This window comes from Corapipo altera, unplaced genomic scaffold (genome assembly GCF_003945725.1).
Source record: "Corapipo altera isolate COAL_440 unplaced genomic scaffold, ASM394572v1 48b, whole genome shotgun sequence".
Classification (NCBI taxonomy): domain Eukaryota; kingdom Metazoa; phylum Chordata; class Aves; order Passeriformes; family Pipridae; genus Corapipo; species Corapipo altera.
The window spans coordinates 12,787,068-12,809,158 of NW_020884884.1; the positions used below are offsets into that span (position 1 = coordinate 12,787,068).

General features: G+C 41.4%; 2 protein-coding genes across 2 annotated transcripts in view; one reads left to right on the top strand and one right to left on the bottom strand.

The window, feature by feature from the left end:
• Positions 1-7,900: 7,900 nt before the first annotated feature.
• On the top strand, positions 7,901-9,284 carry SAYSD1 (SAYSVFN motif domain containing 1). The gene is made up of 2 exons (XM_027641741.1): positions 7,901-8,168; positions 8,247-9,284. Exons 1-2 carry the CDS (start codon positions 8,010-8,012, stop codon positions 8,538-8,540), a joined length of 453 nt encoding a protein of 150 aa, XP_027497542.1. The 5' UTR covers positions 7,901-8,009; the 3' UTR covers positions 8,541-9,284.
• Positions 9,285-13,513: 4,229 nt separating this feature from the next.
• Positions 13,514-22,091, bottom strand: part of GLP1R (glucagon like peptide 1 receptor) — an 88,704-nt gene continuing 80,126 nt past the window's right edge. The window contains exons 11-13 of the mRNA XM_027641597.1: positions 20,290-20,428; positions 19,364-19,405; positions 13,514-14,346 (exon numbers count right to left, since the gene is read on the bottom strand). Coding sequence (XP_027497398.1) covers positions 14,179-14,346; positions 19,364-19,405; positions 20,290-20,428 — 349 coding nt within the window. The 3' untranslated portion in view covers positions 13,514-14,178. The remainder of the gene's footprint in view (positions 14,347-19,363; positions 19,406-20,289; positions 20,429-22,091) is intronic.

Sequence of the window (22,091 nt, forward strand, 5' to 3'; positions counted from 1 at the left end):
ACGAATGAGTACTAATACACAATGTTTTAAAATCACTGCCAGCAGAACAACTTCTTATAAGGAATACAGAAGAATCTTTCCTAGCACTTCAATTTAAAATGTTGATATTGAGCATTTAAAAAAAGAAACAAAGAGGACAGAATACTACATTTCCTCTCAAAAGAAATAGCAGTAGTTGGAAAACCTGAAATTGAACTCTGAAATCCAGTTAATGAGACAGACACTACATATACAGCAAGACTTCATCCATTTTTGGCTTAATACCTCACATGAAGTTTCTAAAGTAAAGGATTTTCTTGGTATTGAACCAGAGCTCCATTTTCAGCATCCCAGGGTCTGGAGACACAGATGCTTTTGTGGAAATCACAATATTATAAATCCAATATATTTCACTCTGTTCATGCATGTGAGGGAATTAAAAGCAACTTGAGATCTATCAGATCAGGTCTACAGCAAGTCCACTTCCATAAATACATAAATAAAGCCTCTGTGATTTTACATTTATTTTAGAACTTCTATAAACCAGAACCACAAACATATGACCATCACAGAAGGGAAGCAGGAATTAGAGACAGAGGGAGTATATATGCATCGAATATAATGCAAATTGTACTTCAGCCCCCAGTTCTGGAAGTAAATCACTTCAGGCTTCTGTAGTCAGTCCCCAATTATGTCTGTGGGAGCTTAGTGTCAGAATCACCTGCGTCTGCATCAGGGAAAAGGGAGATGTAATCTCAACTGGTATTGTGCAACTTTCCCATGTTAGCCGTATGAATTACAGAAGTGAAGATTAAACCTGTCTGGTTCTCCATCAGAGGGTGGGATTTAGAAAACATACGTTGAAATTCAGTGTACATGTGATGAAAAACATGTTTATTGAAAGAAAAGGTATATTTCGAAGAGTGAGTGTTACCTTACATAAGCAGAAGACAGATTTAAAATTTCAGGGTTTTTTTAGATCTCAAAAGACAAACTAAACTGAATTGTGGAACATAACAGTAATTTACAAAAGAGTAAAATAGAAATAAATCACAAGGCCGTCACAGTCTTCGTAACATGAAATAAAAATTATGAACCAAAGATTCCGTCAGCTTTTTTCCCAGGCAAGATAAAACTGGTGACATTAACACAGAAATCTTTAAGGTAATCATCTAAAATGACAGCAGAGGGCGCTATCATTTCTCCTTCGGTTCACGGTGTCATGAGGGAATTCGCAGCTTTCTTACCCCTTGTGTTGCTACGCTAAACAAAATCTCAAAAAAAGTCCCAACAAATCTTGAAATTCGGTGGAAGTTTTCCAGAAGGGAGTTAGAGACCACAAATGGAGGAGGAAAATATAGACCCGTATGTCTTTAAGGCCAGAACTCAACTTCAAAACGTGAAGGCTGTGCCACAAGCACTTAGGTTGTATAAAACAAAAATGAAGAGATTTTTGCTGTTGTCTATTTATGTTTTCTCTAGAAGCATAAATGTCAGACTTTTTAATCTGTAAATATTTCTCTCTCATGATTTCATAACTTATCTGCTACATATTGTTTTCCTTGCTGGACTGCTCAAACAGAAATTTTAGGATAATATTACTAAATGTTTGCAATGTCCTGCCTATGACAGCCACTTAGTCATCCTTTGGAAGAGCTGACCAAAGAACGTATTGCATCCTTTCCTGCTCCCTGAGATAAACAAATGGTCTATAAACGGTCCTCAGTCTTTTCTGCCATCTGAAATCTGTACTTGACCAGTACATACAAAGCATGGTTTTCTTGAACTTGTTTTCCCTCCCCCCTTTCTTTCATAGCTTGATTGCTCAAAGCATGGCCTATGAGGTCCCAGTCAAGTGAAATACTGAAACTCTGGTCAAGTTTGACTGAAGAGAGAATCCTGGCAGGAGGTTACATGCTGAACTTGCTGCAATGCTGAGTGTCCCTCAGGATCAGCACAAAAATGCTAAAACATTTCTAAACCCACCAGAGCCAAGATGAACCCTCTGCATTCTCTTATTTCAGCCAGACCCAGATCTGAACTTTACTTGTCATAAATTTAGAGACTCATCTGCATGCCAGGTTGTCTTTACAATCCAGCACATAAGAAGATAATCTTGTTTAGATCCCCCTAGTGTAATTTATGTTATTTTAAAATGCATAAAGTACAAGATTTGTGAGGTATGCTTACAGTACAATAAATAGAATAAGTTGTAAGATTTTATTGTTGTGCAGTTTATTTTTAAGGGAAGTAATGCAAAGCTACTTTGCTTCAGGAGATGTCATCCCAACCCCAGTGTAGTCCCGGCAAAGTTTTCACTGACTTCGGTGGAGTCAGGTTTTCACATTGCAGGGTCTCATCACTTCAGAAAAACTGAGAATCTAGCTTGGTGCCTGTTTCTTTCAGACCCACTGGAGTGTCTCTGGCCTCACCTCTGTTGTTTTCACATCAATTCCCCTTGTTTTTCTCTCCTACCTGTGTATTCATCCAGTCCCACCTTACCGGCTTTACTGCTGAGATGTTATATCTTGATCGCTAATGAGAGGCAGCTGTTGCTGAGTCTCTGCTTGATATGGTGTTTGATATGTGTTTTTTCTGGGCTCACAGTCAGACTCAAGCCATGGAAATAACTTCAAGACAAAGTGGCAGCTAGTAGAAGACAGGATTTTCCACTTTTTGAGGATGTCAGAGGTAGGTTTCTGCATTATGCACTGTATTTTGGAGTACTGAATAGATTTTTTTGCAAGTCAGGGTTGGCAATGTGTTTAAATTGAAGAGTTATTAACCTGTTTCAATAGGCCAAGTTGCCTTTTACTAGGTTTCAGCTGTTAGCAAATGCTGTCTTTCTGCAAGTCTTTTGTAGATTCAAGACTTTCTAATATCTTGCTTTTCTTTTCTCATACTGCTTTATATAAGCTTTTCTTCCAGATCTTTGTTCCATTTATTAAAACAAATCTTGACATGAAAAATACTCTGTCTATGAACTATTAAATGTAACTTAAAAAAGCAAGGAACTCTGATTACTAAAGAGTTCTGTACCACCACTGCACCTTTTACTCTGGTTGTACCCTTTTGGATTCCTGTGTTTTCTTTACAATCATGAGGACAAATTTCTTGGTAGTTTCTTAATTCATCATTTGGAGGGTAAAATCCAAAATAGCACGTAATTACCTAGAGCAAGGCTGAAATTTAATTAGACCCTTACACACTGATCAGTTGCAGTCTGGACTGTGACTTGATCCAAAATGCCAATTATTAGATGTAAGATAATAGAGCAGGTGCAGCCAACTAAACAGGGGTGAGGGACTTGGACAATCCAAGACAGCCATGCACAAAATCTTTGCCCTGGGGATTAGACACTCTTTATTCAGAAAGCTTTCTTGGGTGCTTCTGTGTCTACAGAAGTGGTGTCATATTAAGTGAGCAGAGCACCCTCATGTCCTATTTTCTATAAAATTAATTTGTGATTCTCAAACCACTCATCCCTAGGGATGGTAAATTGTTCTGGTACATGGCTGAGATATCTGATAGCTCTGGATTCAAGTCAGAGCATTAAAAAATAATCATCAGTTCCATTAGAAAATGAATGAGTGCTTGGGGAACTTTGTAGCTGTGGTGATGCCCCTACTTTGTACGATGTATCACAGTTTGACCATTTCCCCACTGAACACTGGATTTTTCACAGCTGATTCTGATGATGCCCCAGCCTGGACTCATTGCATTGGTGGAACATAAAGCTTTTTGCTCCTGCCTTCCTCCCAGGGTTCACAAACCCATAAAAATTCCTTCCAAAACTGAAAGATGAATTTAGGGATTAAGTTCATTTTTCACTTGTGTGAAAAATTTTTCACTTTTGTGTGCCATCCACTAACTTTCATTGGTGGACCCCTACACAACCTTTGTGTATTACTGAAGGCAGTTTAGAGCTCAAAGCTTCTGGTGCAATGATGATCAGCTACTTGCGCTATCCTGTAGCAGAGTTTGGAACAAAGTACTTGGTATATCATATGTTTAAATACCTATTTGGAAAAGAGTCTTCCTAGGTCATGCTGAAAGGCTCATTCTCTTGGTGGACTGCCTAGTTTATTCCTATTTTTGAAAGCATTAGGGAAGGCTTTAGTCCTAACCTTTAGCTGTGATCTGACTGAGCAGTTTCACTTCCAGTGGTAAACATCATAAATATTCCAAAATCTAGCACAGGTGTTGGGCCTAAGAGGTGATTATGATAAGGAGAAATTGTCAAAAAGAGTAAACAGATAATATTTTCATACAATGCAACAGCTTGTCAGAACTAATAGTTTGGACTTCTGTCCTTACATGAAGATACACATATTCAACTATTTTGTTTTAGGTAAGCTAATTTCTTTCATGTAGAGCCAAGGAGGAATAGGAATGCCATGTCTCCCTCATTCATAATTTGTTCTTTTCCTCAAATGGAAGTTTCCTATGAAATGATAAGGAACAGTTCAAAATTGTGACAGAAACATTAATAACTCTACACTGCCCAATTTTAAATGTGTTTAAATATAGAGCATTTCAGTATATAAAGCAGGAACATAAGTGTTAGCATCTCAGAAACTTTTAGTATGCACTGCTGAATATACAAACGTATGTTTCAAAACCACACAGACATGAAAACTTGCAATTCTAAACTAGTTCAATAAAAAGAATAAAATAAAATATTTCTTTCTGTCTAATGGCAAAATACCCCGATGCTGCTATTTTACAAAGGAAAATTAATGACCGTTTTTTAAAAAGGAAGCAGCTCTTCTCTGTAGTTTAGAACTGATTAGTAAATGGATATGCAGGAAGCTCTTTGCAGAATTAGACAAATATGAGTCTGTGCACTTCAATTTATTTTATACATGTTCTGCAAGACCTCAACAACTAGAGCTAATGCTCCCTCAGCTCCATTGAACTAATTAAGCTAGGTCATTATATTAATAATGGGTTGCCCTTCTGTCTGCATTTATGACACTTAGCAAGTCAGTGCTAGAGTGAATGCTTATCTCAAGAAGGAGAGAGCTCCTGAATTAGATAATTCCATCAAGATAATTAATGTGACTTGATTACTGAAAAATCTAGCATACACAAACAGGTATCTGCAGTCGTAGGATGCAATCAACAACACTCCAAAATACTGAGCAAGGCCCTGAGCCTGTACTATTGAATAAAGAGGTGGCTGACACTAAGACATGGTGACAGGCTGCTGATGTGGTACATGCAAAGGGTGCCACAGGATCTGAATGTTGCTATCAATGCTTAGGTTAACTCAGCTGAATTGATATTTTGCTACAAACAGCTCTAATGCTATTTGTCATATAAAAATACCTCATTGAATTAGTTTCAGTTCTCTTCTTTAAGAGGCATGGAAGAGCAAAGATACTTGATAACTAGTTAAGAAAAACTCTGCAGTCACCGCCCCAAAAATATAAAATCGACTGCACTTTGGGTATGGCTTTGACAGCTTTCTTGTTTTGCCAATTCTTTCAGCAGGTACTTTACCTCCTTCAGTTCACTTGCTGATAGAGTGCCATAGACAAAGTTCCTAATGGCTTGGAACATTAGTCCCTTAGCTGGTGATAATTGGCTGAGAGTAGAATGCAATAATTCTTCTGTATCATAAATACTAAAATATAATGAAAAGTTCATAGCTGGGATAAGGGAAAAGGTTTCAAAATTCCTCAAGTGGAAATTTATAAAGAGCAAAGGTTTTCTTCTAGGCAGAGAGAAATACACGTGAGCTTTTATGTAGTACGATCTATTACAAAACAAATGAAAAAAAAATCCTAAGTTTTTTAAGTGATCTTAAATGCTGCCTCCTAAAAGTTGATAGGTAGTTTCAGGATTTTTGTTATCAAGAATGCAGGTTTAGAGATTTATCAATTAATCATTGGCTGCACCAAAGGGGAGAACCCGTTGGCTCAGTCTCAGACCTACAGACTCACTATATTCAATTTGTTTCTCTCATAAATAGTGAGAAAGACATGAAGTGATTCAAGTCCCACAGAAGTGTTCTTCAGCCTCTCCATGTCCCCTCTGCACTCCCAATCACAGGCTGAGGATCCAAAGATTAGGACTGGTGAACTGCCAAGGATCTTTGTAGGCACTGGAGTAGGAAACAAATTGTCCATATGGTTTGTTAAACAAACAAACAAAACTATCTATTCAATTAAGCTGTTTGTTTAAAACAAGATATATTGAAGTAATTTAAGACTTTATGAGTACAAATTTGTACAGGTATTTGTCTGCAGTGAAACCCTCATTTACAGTTGAGGATAGTGGAGTGCTCTTAGGCCTCAAAGGCCTGATTCATGGCACTATTCTATGTGTTTCCTAACAATACATGGCAATATAGGTAGCTCAACATAGCCATAAAATAGCTATTTGGATGCATAATAGCAAATACATAGTAAAACCAGAAAATTTTGAATTAAATTTAACAGCATGGGAATCACTGGGTGCAGCTTGCAAAGGAGGTATTAAGCTCAGGTACTAGTGTGACTAATCATGTACACAGAACAAGGAGCTATTCCAATGAACAGTAGAACAAGAGGAAGAAAAAAAAATCAAATTAAAATGATGCCCTGTGCAGGCTATCTTAAAACATTTTTGACTGTTATTTCAAAATCAAATTTCCACAAATAAAGAGAAAAATGTTATTCATTGCAGCACTTTTTGTAAAGTCAGAAGGTTAAAAGAAAATAATTTTGTAACCAAGCATAAAATAGGCATTTGAAAAATGATTTAGCTGGGAAAAAACACAATTTTTTCCACATTAAGATAACTTAAGAACACCCAAATTGATTTTTATTAGACTTCTCATAATCACTTCTGAGCTGACACATGCATGAGACATTCAGCCCCAAAGGTCACTTCTGAGAAGGCTATAAGTAACTGGAAACAGCACTGCAGGATGAAATGATGTCTCACTGCTGACTATTACTGCTGGAGAGTGATAAATATTTTACTCCTGAGGCTAGGAGACAGATCCTGTAAATAAATTTTCATTTCTCGGCAGTGCTGATAGCCAAAATGTGATGTGATAGAGCTGGTTTTCCCAATCTTAGTTTTTTATTTAAAGAGAGGTGAGATGGATGCTGGCAAGGCCTATGGGCCTATGTTGGAGGGAGCTCACCACACGCTTTTCTCCATGGCCAGCAGCGGGTGGCACACGGCGAGCCCTGGTTCCTCACATGGTGAGTGGCCATGGCCATGGCGGTGCTCTCCTTCTCCTTCTCCTCCTCCTCCTCCTCCACACTGCCCCAGCCTGGGCTGCTCAACACTCTTCTAAAACGTCGGCTCAAATGCCCGATGCAAATGTTGCTGGTCAGCCTGGCTGTGAACACTTCATTCACCTTCCCCAGGATTTGGTCTCCCCACACTTTATTGTCTCCTTCCCCTCTTCATTTTGGTGCCAACACTGGTCACTAAGGTTGTTGAGCCTGGAGGAGGCTCAGGGGAGACCTTATCACTGTCTGCAACTCCTTGAACGGAAGTTGTAGCCAGATGGGAGTAGGCCTCTTCTCCGAGGCAATTAGTGAAAAGGACAAGAGGACACAGTCCCAAGCTATGCCAGAGGAGGTTCAGATTGGACATTAGAAGGAATTTGTTCACAAAAAAAGGTGATCAGATATTGGAATGGACTGCCCAGGAAGGTGGTGGAGTCACTGTCCCTGGAGGTGCTTAAGGAAAGACTGGACATGGCACTTAGTGCCATGGTTTAATTGACATGGTGGTGTTCCGTCATGGGTTGGACTCGAGGTCTCTTCCAACCTGATAGATTCTGATTCTGTGAAAACAAAACACAAGAGGAGGCCTCTGGTGAACTACAGCTTTTCACCAGAGCCGGTTGGCCGGCTCTGCTATCCACACAGGGCAGCGACGCGAGCACCAGCTCGCTGCTTGTGGCTGCCTGTGGCTCCCTACAGTAGGGAATCCAGCTCTTCCCCTTCTCCGTTTTTTTCTGTTTCCACCGGCCCCGCCTCCTCACGGAGCCGTCACGGCCCTGGCGCAGGCGCGGCTCGGCCATGTCGGCGGCCGTGGAGCGGCGCCTGGCCGAGTTTCGCGCCGCCCGCGGTAGCGCTGCGGCCGCTCCGCGTCCCACGGACCCGCCGGGAGTGTCCGCGGCTCCGGAGCCCGCCGAGGGACCGCGGGCCGCAGTGGGCCCGGGCGGCGGCGCCGCTCAGGTGAGCGCCGAGGCGGGCGGGTCGGGGATGCGGCGGCCCGTCGGTGCCTGACGCCGCGTCTCGCTGCCGCTTCCGCAGGTGCATCCCGCCCCGGCGCCGGCGGCTCCGGTGTGGGCGCGCCCGCTGCTGCTGAAGGTGCTTCTCTGGGCCGTGCTGCTGGCGCTGTTCGCGGAGCTGGAGCTGGGGCTGCCCTACTTCGTCCTCTCCTTGCTCTACTGGATGTACGCCGGCACCCGCGGCCCCGCCGAGCGGCGGCCCGGCGAGCTCAGCGCCTACTCCGTGTTCAACCCCGGCTGCGCCGCCATCGCCGGCACGCTGACGGCCGAGCAGCTGGAGCGGGAGCTGCACTACCGGCCCGCCGCGGGCAGGTAGCGGAGGCCCGGCGGGGACAGCCGCTGTGCTGGGCCGGCCCCGCCGCCGCTGCCGTCCCAAGGAACCGAGGAAGGGCCGACGGGGGAGGAGACGGGGGTTGTTTCTATGCAAAACGCCTTCTTGAGCCTTACTGCTGGCCCCGAGTCCCCCGGTGCCGTCCGGTCCCGAATAAAGCCGTAGCAAAGCCCGCGCTCTGGTCTGGTTTCCTGGGCGCCGGGCAGCTGTTGCGGCCGCTGTCGGGCGGCCCCGAGAGGCACTGCCTTATCACAGCTGCGGCTGCCAGCGTGTCAGCTGGTGCATTTCAGCTCCATAGGAGTTTTGCCGCAGCTTTGACTACACCTTCACTAGAATGGTCCAACTGCTGCTCTTCCCAGTACTGGCTGGAAGCCTCTTTCTGAAGAAAAGACCTGAAGAAGTGCTATCCATTTATCTAAAACACACTGCTGTTTCAGTTTGCACTCGTGTCTTTGATCTAACACAAACATCTGAAGCAAAGTCTGTTTGCTTCATATTAGTTCTCATAATTTGTAACATAAGCAAAAAAAATACTTATGCCTGGCAGGTGTACTTGTATGATCCACCACTATTTTTAATATACAGATCATTGCATTAAACCAGATCTGCCCAGCAAAGTGGTAGAGTCACCATCCCTGGAAGTGTTCAGAAAACAGGGGGATGTGGCACTTGAGAACATGTTTTAGTGGTGATTGTTCTGGTGGTGCTAGGTAGACAGTCGCACTTGATCTTAAAGGTCTTTTCCAACCTTAACGATTATGTGATTCAATGAAATCATTAAGTCATAGCGAAGAGCAGCTGCTAGAACTTGTGCCTCTAAGGACAAAGTTGAGAAAAAAACCCACAAATTGGTCCTTCAAATCCTGCTTTGTTATGCCTTGTCTAATTTAACTGTTAAACACAGTGTTCAGGCTTGAGTTACCCCAAGTTTTATCATTGGTTGTGGAAACAAAAGGAAGTGGTGTTTTGAATTTAACTGGACTGGAAAGAGATTAATAGATTAAAGCATACATAATATGTTAACACTGTTAAGCATCACTCAGTAGTTAAACATCTCTCAGTAGCTCTCCACAGCACTCTCACAGCTTCTTAGGCTTTTGTATAATTTCCAAATGCCGCTATTTAAAGCCAACCCTAGAATTTTGTGATTTGCACATAATCAACCATCCTCTGGTAAAAATCCCTCAGAGTTCTCACTATTATTGCACATTCCTCTTGACTGTACAAATCACAGAAGCACAGAGTATGGTGAGTTGGAAGGGACCCATAAGGATCACAGAGTCCAACTCCTGGCCCTGCACAGGACCATTCCCAAGAGTCACACCATGTCCCTGAAAGTATCATCCAAACACTTGAACTCTGTCAGGCTTGATGCTGTGACCACTTCCTTGGGGAGCCTGTTCCAGTGCCTAACCACCCTCTGGGTGAAAAACCTTATATCCAACCTACACCTCCCCTGACACAACTTCAGGCCCTTCCCTCGGGTCCTGTCACTGGTCACCACAGAAGAGATCAGTGTCTGCCCCTCCTCTTCCCCTCATGAGGAAGTTGTGAACTGCAATGGTGTCTCCTCAGTCTCTTCTCCAGGCTGAACAGACCAAGTGCCCTCAGCCACTCCTCACATGGATTCCCCTCAAGGTCCTTCACCATCTTCACTGCCTTCCTTTGGACGCTGTCTAATAGCTTAATATCTTTCTTATACTGTGGTGCCCAAAACTGCACACAGTATTCAAGGTGAGGCTGCTTCAGTGCAGAGCAGAGTGGGACAATCCCCTCCTCCCTTGACTGGCTGGCGATGCTTTGCCTGATGCTTCCCAGGACGTTTGGCCCTCCTGGCAGCCAAGGTGCTGCTGACTCATATTCAACTTGCCATGAACCAGGACCCCCAGGTTCCTTTCCATGGCACTGTTTTCCAGCATCTCATTCCCCAGTCTGTACGTACATCCGAGGTTGCCCCATCCCAGGTGCAGAATCTGGCACTTCCCTTTGTTAAACTTCATACAGTTGGTGATTGCCCAGTCCTCTAATTTGTCAAGGCCTCTCTGCAGGGCCTCCTTGCCTTCAAGTGAGTCAACAGCTCCTCCCATTTTGTGACATCTGCAAAATTGCTTAATGTCCCTTCCAGTCCTGTGTCCAAGTCATTTATGAAGAGGCTGAAGAGGACAGGGCCTAAGATGGAGCCCTGCAGAACCCCGCTAGTGATGATGCATTTTGGTTTTGATTAACATAGGCTCTGCAGGTTCAAAGGCCTCTTTGTAGTGGTCACAGAGTAGCAAATATAAATATTTGTTTCCTCAGAAGAACCATGAACTGTGAACCTGTCCATTCTTAAAAACTATTCTAATTATAGGTCAAGAAGTAGTCAGATGATACTCAAAACACCTGTAAACAATGGAATTTTGTGAGTTGAAACTTTATTCACAATGATAAAAATAAACATCAGCATAGTGTTTATGGGGAATTGATAATCTGACATCCTGTACAGTTCGATTCTGTGGGTGTTTTTTAAAACAAGGAAATACATGCAAATAAATATTAAATATAAGGTAAGATTCGGGAAATTATAAAACTTCATAGCAGCAATGCTGGAAATAAAGTTTTCACTTGCTATAAACTCTAGCTGCATTATGTCCAGATGGATTTATAGACTCTTGTATTTAATGCTTCATGAAACAAGTTACCACAATAAGTGAGCAATGCTGGAAGGCACAAGAAATAAAAACCGACACAGTTCATCTGTTCCAGTGCTTTGTGTTGGTTCGCCTATTTCATGCTACCCAAATAAATGTACATTACACGTTTTGAAATAGAGATGACATGAATAACAAAGGCTTGTAAAAGGTTTTACTGAAGTAGATAAAGAATGATGGAGAAATTGGCATTGAGGCCTTGCACTGTCTCTAAATACATGAATACTGTAATTCTGCTTTAGTGGTAATAACTTTCACTGAGTTATTCTTAGAGGGGATTTAAAAAAGTTTGAAGAAGTGAGAGCTTAATCAGAGAGGAAAAAAAATTCCTCCACAACCCTCTGCTTGGCTAAGACCTCACTTTGTTACCTAATTTTTCTCTTGTATTCTAACAAGGCAAAAGTTACCAAGGTAAGTTTGACATCTGGTGCTGGAGCTATTCTTGTGGGCCCAAAGCCCTCACTTCTCAAATGACTAGGAGGGACAAGAAGAGCCTACTAACTCAAAAGCATGTCAAGCTGTTGAAAGAACCTTGTGACAGCAACTAAGTACAGGTTTGTTACCACACATGGAAATGCTCTCTATTCCTATGACTTGCATCTTTCATTTGTTACATACATGTTTTTTCCCAGCACAGTAGTGACTTAAAACACTTCTGTAACTTCCTGTTGTCATAACAAAATTATCATCTTGCTAACAGCTGCGCAAGCAGCAGAAACTTTTTTTCCCAGGTTTGCACGCAACTAAGCAGGGCCCTGGAAAACTAGTATCCACTCTTGAATATTAATGAGTGAAATTATTCCCTCCAGAGTGCATTATCCTACAGCTGCAAATTTCATCTGTCATCACGCTGCCTTTTCACCTACCAGTGACTATCATTTTTTTCCTGTTCAAAGCACATCAGAGTACATGGTAGATAGAAATATCAAGCATACTCTCTACGTATAGGAAGCTAATTAATTATATTTTAGGACAGCAGTTAACATCTGCATGTGGTAGTCAAGTATTGTATTGACGGTCACACAACACAGAAGCTAGTTATTAAATTTACAGAAGAACCTGAGGTGCTTCATTCCAAAGTTAGCTCTGCAACTGATGTTAGGGAGGGAAGGCCTGGGAATGGCCTACATAGAAGCCAGCATGCTAAACATATATAAGCCAGCCTGAGAACTGTGGTGGATTTCTACAAACGTGTCTCACTTTCTCCCTGGAGCTCTATTACAAGTATTATAGCAGAAGAAGGTAACACATCCTCTCTTAATTCAATTCAAACCTGTTGATTGCAAAACTAATCCACACTGTTGGCAATTCGGATTCTAATACAATGATTAAATAATACCATGGAAAGCAATCTAGCTTCAGGCAGGAAAGATGCTGAATTACATCCCAAAATATCCAGTCCATTTTCTTGGTAATGGGGGCTGTGAGTGCAAGTGCAAAGAGACTTGAAAATTGGAGGGCGGTAGTGGTGGTGGTGTGTTATTTCTGCTCAGTATTTCTTAACTGCTATGCCATGCAAGTTACTTACTAAAAAGTCTCTGAACAGGGAGATGGAGATTCTCAGGACTAGTCTTTGGCATTTGGCCTCTTTGTTGTAAAGGGAGCCCGAGTAACAGCTGAGTAAAGATATGTAAAGCTTGCTATTGAGTGATGCAATGGATTACATCCTGCTTGTAAAGGTACCTCTGTTTTTCCCCAGCAACTCTTGTAAACATCAGGGAGGGAAACACTGTGCAGTGCAAATACAGTCACTGCACAAGCCCTCACTGTTTTAAACTCACAAAAGCTCGTGTAGTTCAGGATAGTGGGTTTGGGGATTTTTTTTTTGGAATCCCACTCATGGGAAGCAGGCAGATTCTGGAGGAGGATGGCAGCCCACCTGAGCGGGAGCTCTCCTTGGTCCTGAACCTGTGCCCTATGCAAGGGCTGCCTTCCTGCCCTCAAGTGCGGGTACCTCGTCTCTGGAGAAAAGGACCAAGGCTGAAGGAGAAACCAAAGTGAGCCCACAATGCCAACTAGTGAATCTTTTCAATACCATGAGATGTGTTAAGACCAGCAGTGGCCACTAGCTGACTTCTGTGTGCTTGCACCCACACGAAACAGAGTAAAGCTTAGACAGAAAACATTCTCTCGAAGCAGAAGTCATTATCCCATCTATAATGGAAGGGCTGTGCATTTAGGGGACACTTCCATCCAAGTCAACAGAGATAATGTGTACCTAATTCTGTAATTCTAGCAGATGAGGCCCCTAACAGATACTGAGTTTGGTTCTTTTTTTTTTTTTTTTTTTTTTTGCAAGTGAAGCTTAAAAAGAGCATTCAGAAGTGTTCAAGTGTTCACCAAACTACCTGCTGTAAATTGATAAACCTTCAGGATGCTGTCCTTCACCTACACAGAAAAAAAGATTAGCACATTTTCAACTTTAACTTTGGGAAACTCCTACTACAAAACTGGTTCTTCCCTAAAACATGAGTTGTGTCTCACTAAATTTTTTTTTTCTATAAATGGTGACCTTATCCTGTCCCCATAAAAGTCTAAATGTATTTTTTGGCAATAATCATATTCTGTATCCTTGTAATTTAATCAGTCAATCACTCAGCTCGCCCACTCAACAGTAATAAGCCATTGACCCTGTGGTTTCAGACTGGATCAATGCTGTGCTTAAGTTTTGGACACCTGGAGGCCTTGTGTGCAAATAGGAGGAAACTCTTTTAACTTACTTTAGACGTGATCAATTTTTCCTCTGATGTGTTGATTACATTAGCAGATTGCTTTCGCTAGAAACCTTTGTCCAACAGCCTGCAGGCAATGAGCAGCATATGCTTAAGTTTCTTGCTGGAGATGGCATACTTAAGCCACTTGCTTGGGTATTTAAGGGTTTTCAGGAATATCATACAGTTCATTGTTCTCAGTCTGATTCACCTGCAGAAATCTCAGCTGAATGTGGCCTGACAAGTGGCAGCATAGACACTACTGCCTACCGTGCCTCCGCTACTGATGCTGTTGGCTGGACATTTCAGAGGTTTCATACTGCTGTCTCTCTGGACATACAAATGTTCTAATCTCCAGCGCTCCCAGCTTTTACGAAACTCCATCTGAACCTAACAGAAGCAAAGAAGAAAACAAAAGGAATTAATGTAAAGCTAATCCGCTCTTTAAATGACTCCATTTGCATAAGAAAAGAGCAAGGGAAAAAAGAGAAAAAAAAAAAGATACCACACTGCTGAGAAAAGCTAAAACCTGCAATATTATTGCTTCAAATTATCCAATTATCTTGTTAGTCCATTGTAGGGTATTTCACATTTGAAATAATGACATTCCTGTTTACTTGTAGAAATAAAGCTCTTTTATGCACCAGAAAATCTTAGCTTCATTATTTTACTCTAAATTGTATTCACCTGCAATACTGATTGTACTCTGTGCCCTACCGATACTAACAATTAAGCTGATTTTGCTTATCAGCCATGAAATGTCTGAAAAGATTGGCTTTGTGCTTAATACTGTCACCACAGGTATTCTTAAGAGTTCTGTTCTAACTTCTGGTTTGATTTAAACATTATTATGTCCTAGATTATTTTTGTTCTTTGAATATTTATGTAAGTTTTTTTATTCCATACAAAAATGAAGATTTATTCAGAATTCAAAACAACAATTAAGCAGGTTAAAGACTGTACTTGCTCCCCCTGTTCAAACAGCAATTCCAATATCTTTTTCCAGATACTAACTCTTTTTTAAAGCTACAAAATATACTGATCTAGTTGCAGGTTCTGGGTTGAACTGTGTAACCTCCGTACTCATTTGGAAGCTTATCCAGGGTCTTTTCACTGCTACACAAGACCAGAATTTAGATCTCCCAGTTCCATAGGCAAAGTTCTTGCCACTTGACCAAAGTAAGAACCTCCATTAGCTTTTAACACATAAGGCAGAGGACAGAAAATTGAACACTCAGTACTCTAGATAGGAAGGCAGGAATGCAACTACAGTAATCAATTCATTATGGCATGTACTTCAGCCTGGAAATAAGTTCACTGTAGGTGGGTCACTCAAGTAAGCCTTCTCTGGAGAGATGCTTTTTGTTTCCTTTTAGGGTCTGGTACTGACCACCAAGAAACTAAACAGGTTGATAGCAGTTTCAGCATAGACTTGTCATCATTCCTGGGCTGCTGAAACCTTCATACTCTGAAGGAAACTTCCTAGGGAACCAGCTGCTGTATGTCTGTCTCCTCTGCTTGTTCCCTGTGAAATACTGAATCTGGGAGGCAGCCCTAAAAAAAGAAGCAAAGCCTTATGTAACTAATTGTCTTTCCTTGTTGGGTACCTCTAGCAGTGCTTATCAGCTCTGGGCTACAGCCCTTGTATTGAATATTGTCCCAATGGGAACCAGCCGCATCTCTGTGTTTCTGACAATAGAATCTGTCCCTCCAGTATCACAACCAAATGGGTCAGAAGAAAAGATGCTAAGACGGAAGCTTGCGTTGTACCATGGTAACGGGGAGTTGTTGTGTTAAAAGGTGCACAAAGACACCAGAGAAAGACAGTGTGTCTGGGATAGCTTGGCATTGAAGAATGAGGGAGAATGGCCAGATAAAGACAGAAATGCAGGAACCATACTGTCTGCAGAAGAATTGGCCATATTACCACCCCTTGGCATCTTTTGTGGGCATGGAAAACAACAAGCAGCACTGGGAAAAAGCTGTTGTAGAGATTTACAGGCAAACCCTGAACAAAAGCATGAATGTACTGACTGACAGAATAAGTCAATGAGCAATAGAAATAGGTACCTTCAAGTCAGTCAAAGGGAGGACATAACAGGCTATAGCTATGATACAAATAGCCTGCAAGATTGAGATAAAGTGAATGGAAGACTGGAATAAAAGACTGTAGGAAAGGATTTATCTTAGGAATGGATCTGTATGACAGAATATAAATTTTCTTTCAAAAGGTTAGGAAAAGGATAGGAAGCAGCTCTGCTGTCTGTGCTGAATTGAGCTTTTGCCTAGATGGCTGTGAATGTATAACCAAGAGAACAGCTTAAGATTTATTTTGCAAAGAGGCAGTTCTCTAGCACAGAAGTAGACCTACAGATCTTTCAGCAAAATAATTATCCTAGTAACTTCCATGTGTCAATAAGATTCCACAGAAATAAGCTCCACAGGGAAAAGGAAACCAAGAACAAACCTCCCGTGATATGCTGATTTTGTCTGGGTAGGGTTAATTTTCTTCATAGTAGCTGGTATGGGGCTGTGTTTTGGATTTGTGCTGAAAACAGTGTTGATAATACAGAGATGCTTTTTTTATTGCCGAGAAATGCTTACACAGTGCCAAGGCATTTTCTGCTTCTCATCCCACCCTGAGATCGAGTAGGCTGGGCATGCACAAGAAGTTGGGAGGACACCTGCCTGACAATGGGAATTAGTCAATGAATTCCATGTTTTGCTTTGCGTGCACAACTTTTGCTTTACCCATTAAACTGTCTTTATCTCAACCCATGAGTTTTCTCACTTTTACTCTTTCAATTCTCTTCCCCATCCCACCAAGGGGGAGTTAGCGAGTGGCTGCGTGGGCTTAGTTGCCAGGGTTAAACCATGACACATGAGAAAGGGGAAGAAGAAAAATGTTTACGTAGCGTATTTTGAAAGGGAAGAGGTAGGAGACTTTGAAAAAAGATGGTGATGGAGGGTTAAAGTGGAGAAGACTTCTCATAGAGACCAGCTGATTGAGTTTAATGCAGCTAATGGGGAAAGATGTTGAGAGTGTGGCAATGAATGTGGAATCTGATTACAAAATAGTTAAATTCTGGCAAAGAAAAAAATCTCAACAAACCACAGTGAAAGGAGAGTAGGTCTGAAATGGGATGGAATGGAGCTGATGGAAGTTTAATGAGTTTTCTATATGAAGAATGAAAAGAAATTACAAGAAAAAGGGAGAATTGGGCAGTAATTCAAGAGTCCTGGCATCAGGATTCTTTAAAGTAGACGAGAGTGAAGTGTACTTCCATAGTGACAGGAAAGAGGCAAAAAGGAGAACCAAGACTACAGAGAATTAAACCTGAACCATCTTAAACTAACTGTTGGAAAAAGGCAGCATCTCTGTGGTTTAAAATATTTCTTATAGAAAGCAGTATTAACTGCAGAAAAACTGGTCATATTAACCCCAGCTCATTTTGCAAAGAACAACGGTGTTAACAGGCAATCTCATGAGACCCTGCTGTTGGCTTCAGAACAAGTTCAGAGAAAATCCAGAATCTTTCAGGTGAAGTAAGACTTAAATATGAACATATTCTAGTGTTTTTTCAGAAGTAGATACTAGAAAAGGATAACAATAGCACTTCTAGCTAAATTTCTACTCTCGATCTGGGCACTAGGACTTGCAAAGATCTTTCATTCTGTATAGTTAAGGAAAAAGAAAAGGAGTCAATGAGTCACGGACAAAAATAAAATATAGACCACATTGCAAACAAGGATATTCTTTGGACACATATAGTGTGTCAGAAGACAAACAGTTTCTCATTTAGTTTAGGAAAAAATTTCTCATATAGAAAAAAAGTAGAAGAGACTTTATTTAATCAAACTCTTTACATGGATTTATTTTATGGATGCTGATGACTGGGCTTGACAAAATCCTACTCCCTTTTTTTAACAAGAGCTGGAACAAGCAGAATAATTCATCCTAGATTGTCTGTCAGTGAAGCTGAGCACGCTGTGGTTAGATTTTATGAACTATATTACAAAGGCAAGAGAATTATAGTAATAAGAGATTTGAAGGATCTCTTAGAAACATAGATAGGCTATTACACAGTAAGCCCCCTAAAATGAAACAAGCCTACCTGTTTCAGGTTTATAATAGAGTCTGGGTTATGATGTAACTTTGCCCTCATATCATGTGAAGGAAATTACTGGACATTACTCAGGAGAGGCCTGGCTGCAGCTGCACAGGGGATGTATGAGCAAATGCCAAAGTGAATCAAAAGAAATACAGGATGCACCATCAGACAGTGCTGCATTTCACGATTAAAGTACACCTGTAAAGCTGTACAAGGAATTTGAAACAAACATTCTCTAATTAATATTTGAATAAAGCCTGCTGCTACCTACCTTTGAGTTTCACAAGCAGTACAACTAACAGATTTACTTAAACAAAATCTTACTCACAAGCTACAAAAGTAAACATTCTCCTGCAAGGCTTAGTTCAGGATGCCTGCTGCTTTTCTATTGACTCCAGCTTGGCCATAATGACACAAGTAGCACATTTTTCCACCAATTCCAATTCCTTGATGAGGCCTGTCTCTCAATAGGTGACCTTGAATTACGATGTCATGGTTAAAAGTAGATTTAGTGCGAGTGTAAAACACATTAATGCGCATTTAATTTAATAATGTACTGCCAAATTGGAAGTGTTTGTTTTCCTTGAAAATCTGGCTGCTGAATGAATGAATGAATGCATGATAATAATCAGTTAGAAGGTAACATGAGGAATTCCTGCAATATGGAAACAGAATTATACCCTTTCACCCAACAAGGCTGGGATTCAGCAGAATCCACAGGAGATGTTATTTGCAATCAATTACTCAAAACCAAAGATACATTTCTTCTGGGCCTGTGGGAGAGCTCACCACTTTGTGAAGTTCAGTTTCTTAATGAGAGAGTGATTATGTCTTCAAGAGCTGGGCCACAGGGAAACCAAATGAAACCACACTATACCAGCAATAGCCATGAGGATTCTCCAGCTTCAACAGTCAGTTGAGTTGAGTTCACAGAATAAAAAGGGCTCCACTCCCACATTCACCAAAACAAGCAAAAAAGAAGCACCATGAGACAGATTAAGAAGAGCAGCTATAATTCTTAAAAAAAGATTCCAGCAGTACAAACTGTACAATTGTGAGCAAGACAATTTGTGAGATTCCACATCTACAAATAGTGACCCTAAATTATACTGCCTGAATTCCTTCCAACAACATTTGTCTCTTGAGTTATCCTGCGCAGCTGTGCAGGGAAGGATCTGTAAAAAAAAGTGAAATTTCTGAAAAAGGACAATTTAGCAGTTCAAGACCATTTTCAATTTCCTTTTCCTACAGTGTATGCTGATAAGGCAAATTGGAACAAATGATGTCTCTCTTACCTCATTATTGATGAAACAGTAAAGAATTGCAACCATCAGCCCCTGAAACCAACAAAAACCAGAAGAATAGTCAGCAGAGCAGTTTCCTTGCTTTGTCAAACAAAACTGCAGAGGTCTGTCTAGAGGCTCCACACTGGCATGTCCATGATAAGACTGAAAGGTGGAGACAGTCTTTGGCAGAGCTCTCATGGCAGAGGAGAGGTTTGACCAAACTATATCTCAAAACACATGATCTTAGGAAAAATGAGTTACTGTTTTCTTCAACCTGTTATTTTTGTTAAATGATTCCTTTCCCCTTCTTTTTCCTTACCCGGTTTCAAGTCATAAACACTTCATAAGTGAGCAATTCACAGTTGTCTTAAATACATCTCTGTGCTTGATAAACAGGGGATTAGTGAGTGTGCAGGGAAACTAAAGGAATAATTAATGATTTCTTTAAGGAGACTCTTTCAAAATAGCCTTTACCTAAGGCAACAGTTAAATAAAAGTCACAATAAGCCTACATCCTCTTCACATGCAGTTACAGCTGTAGACCTCTCACAGCACAGATTTTCCAAGGAGTATCAAAAACACTGGAGAAAGCACAAAATTTGCTTTCAGCAATGCCATTATACAATCACATGAAATCACAGACACTTTTGTTATTTCCTTGAGGTGAACCACAGGAAGTAAATATTAACCTATAGACAGGCATACCAGTTTACTGCAGTAAATTTAAGACACTGAAAATAAGAGTATGTGACACTAACATCTAAGCTGGCTATTAAAACCTAGTCCTTATACTTTCACTGTCATAATCCTGTAACATTCAGTGCTAAACTAACAAATATAAGGAACAGGGAACATGCAGTGAACTAGAGAGAAAGCAGGTCCCCAAATAGCAGCTAAAAAGTATCTTATGCACATGTGCACACTGTGAGTGCTACCTGGAATGAAGCAAAGGAGAGTTCAGTAAAAAGCTTCACAAAGCGCAGCATCCCTCTGGCATGCTCATCCGTAATAAAGGCAAAGATGACCTCATGGGTCCCCAGTAGTGGGATCAGAGTCAACGTAGACTTGGCCAGCCTAAGACCAACAAAGAAAGAAAAAAACACAGTGCCACTGAATAGATCATTGTTGATCCAAATGATCACTGAGAGTCACTGTTTCTGCATTCTGCTTCTGACACACTGTCAGCTTTGGTAAGCCACTGTACCACTTTGTGATGCAAAGTCCTCCACCAGAGGCAGCAGGAAAAAAAGAAATCCTCAAAATAACCTTAGTAAGTTTCCATATGATTTAACCGCCCCTACCCCTTCACTGCAAACCATTTCTTGGTGAGAGCTACTCTCTGTATCCAGCTGTATTTAACCTGGAAAATCTTCCAAACTCAGAAGGAGGCCATGTGCTTTCTTGTACCTGTGATGTCTTCCTGCGTATCTTTTTCTCCACCTGTAATTCGGGAAAGATGACTAAAACCTACTTTGTTGATGGCCTGAAAGAAATAATCTATCAAGAATTCGAATATTTTAAAAGTATTTTGGCAAAGGGAGGCGTGCTTGCTATTCCACCCTGTGATGTGTTAAATCTTCATTGTTAACTATCTGTAACTGTGGAACACTTTGTCAAAGCAATTAAGCTGTGTTAAAGTGAGTGATGGCTCCATGATTTAAACAGCAAGTTCAAAGACACAGCTAGCAAAGGAAAGAAGACAAACCAAACTGGAATAAAACATTTTTCACATGTGAGAGAGTACTGCTCAAGAAATATAAACACAAGAAAAAATTCAAAAGAATGATCTTTAACTCTCTTTTGATAGATAACACCCAACAGGATAATGAAAGATGCCTTAGCATCACATGGGAGCTTCCTGGGCCACAGAACATATCAAGATCTCACAACAACTCAGTAGATAAGAAATCACTCATCTAGCAGGGCTGTTAGTACTTAGCAGATCTTGTGTGCCTGTGGGCTACTGGCTGCTATTCTGATTCATGTAATCATTCAGGTTGGAAGGAACCTCTGGAAGTCTCTTGTTGAACTCCAGTTCACAGCAGGTTACTCCAGGCTGTGTCCAGCAAAGTTCTGAATATCATCAAGGTCCTCCACACCCCCTTTGGGCCTCTCTTCCAGTATCAGATCACTCTGACTGTGAATTTATTTTCACCTGAGCTGCAATTGGAATTTCTCTTGCTATAACTTGTGACCTCTGCCCTTGTCCTTTCACTGTGACCCTCTGAAAATACTCCAGCTCCATTTTCTGTATAACCCACACTAGCTGAAGACTGCACTTAAATCATTGCTTACTCTTCTGTTCTGTGGACTGAATAAACCCATTTTGCAGCACCTCCTCCTGTGTCACCTGGTCCAGCCCCTGAACTGGTTTGGTGCAAAATTGATGCAAGACCCATGAGGCTGGAGGCAAGGGACACATTGCCTTTCTTATACTGGGAAGCCTCAAGGTGGACACCAGAAGCAGTCTCATAAGTGCTGAATGGAGGGGATCAGTCACTTCCCTTGACCTTCTGGCTCTGCCCTTGGTTGTGCAGCCCAGTGTGCAGTCACCCTACACTGCCACAAGGGCACACTGCTGAACCACATTCAACCTATTTTCCTCCAGCCTCCCTGGGTCTTCTGTAAAGCAGTGTTCTCCTCAGTAAGTGTGCATCCTGTACTGCTGCATGAGGTTATCACAAAGCAAGTGCAAGGTTCCTGCCAGCCCACCCACTGGCCTGCCAATGTCCCTGAT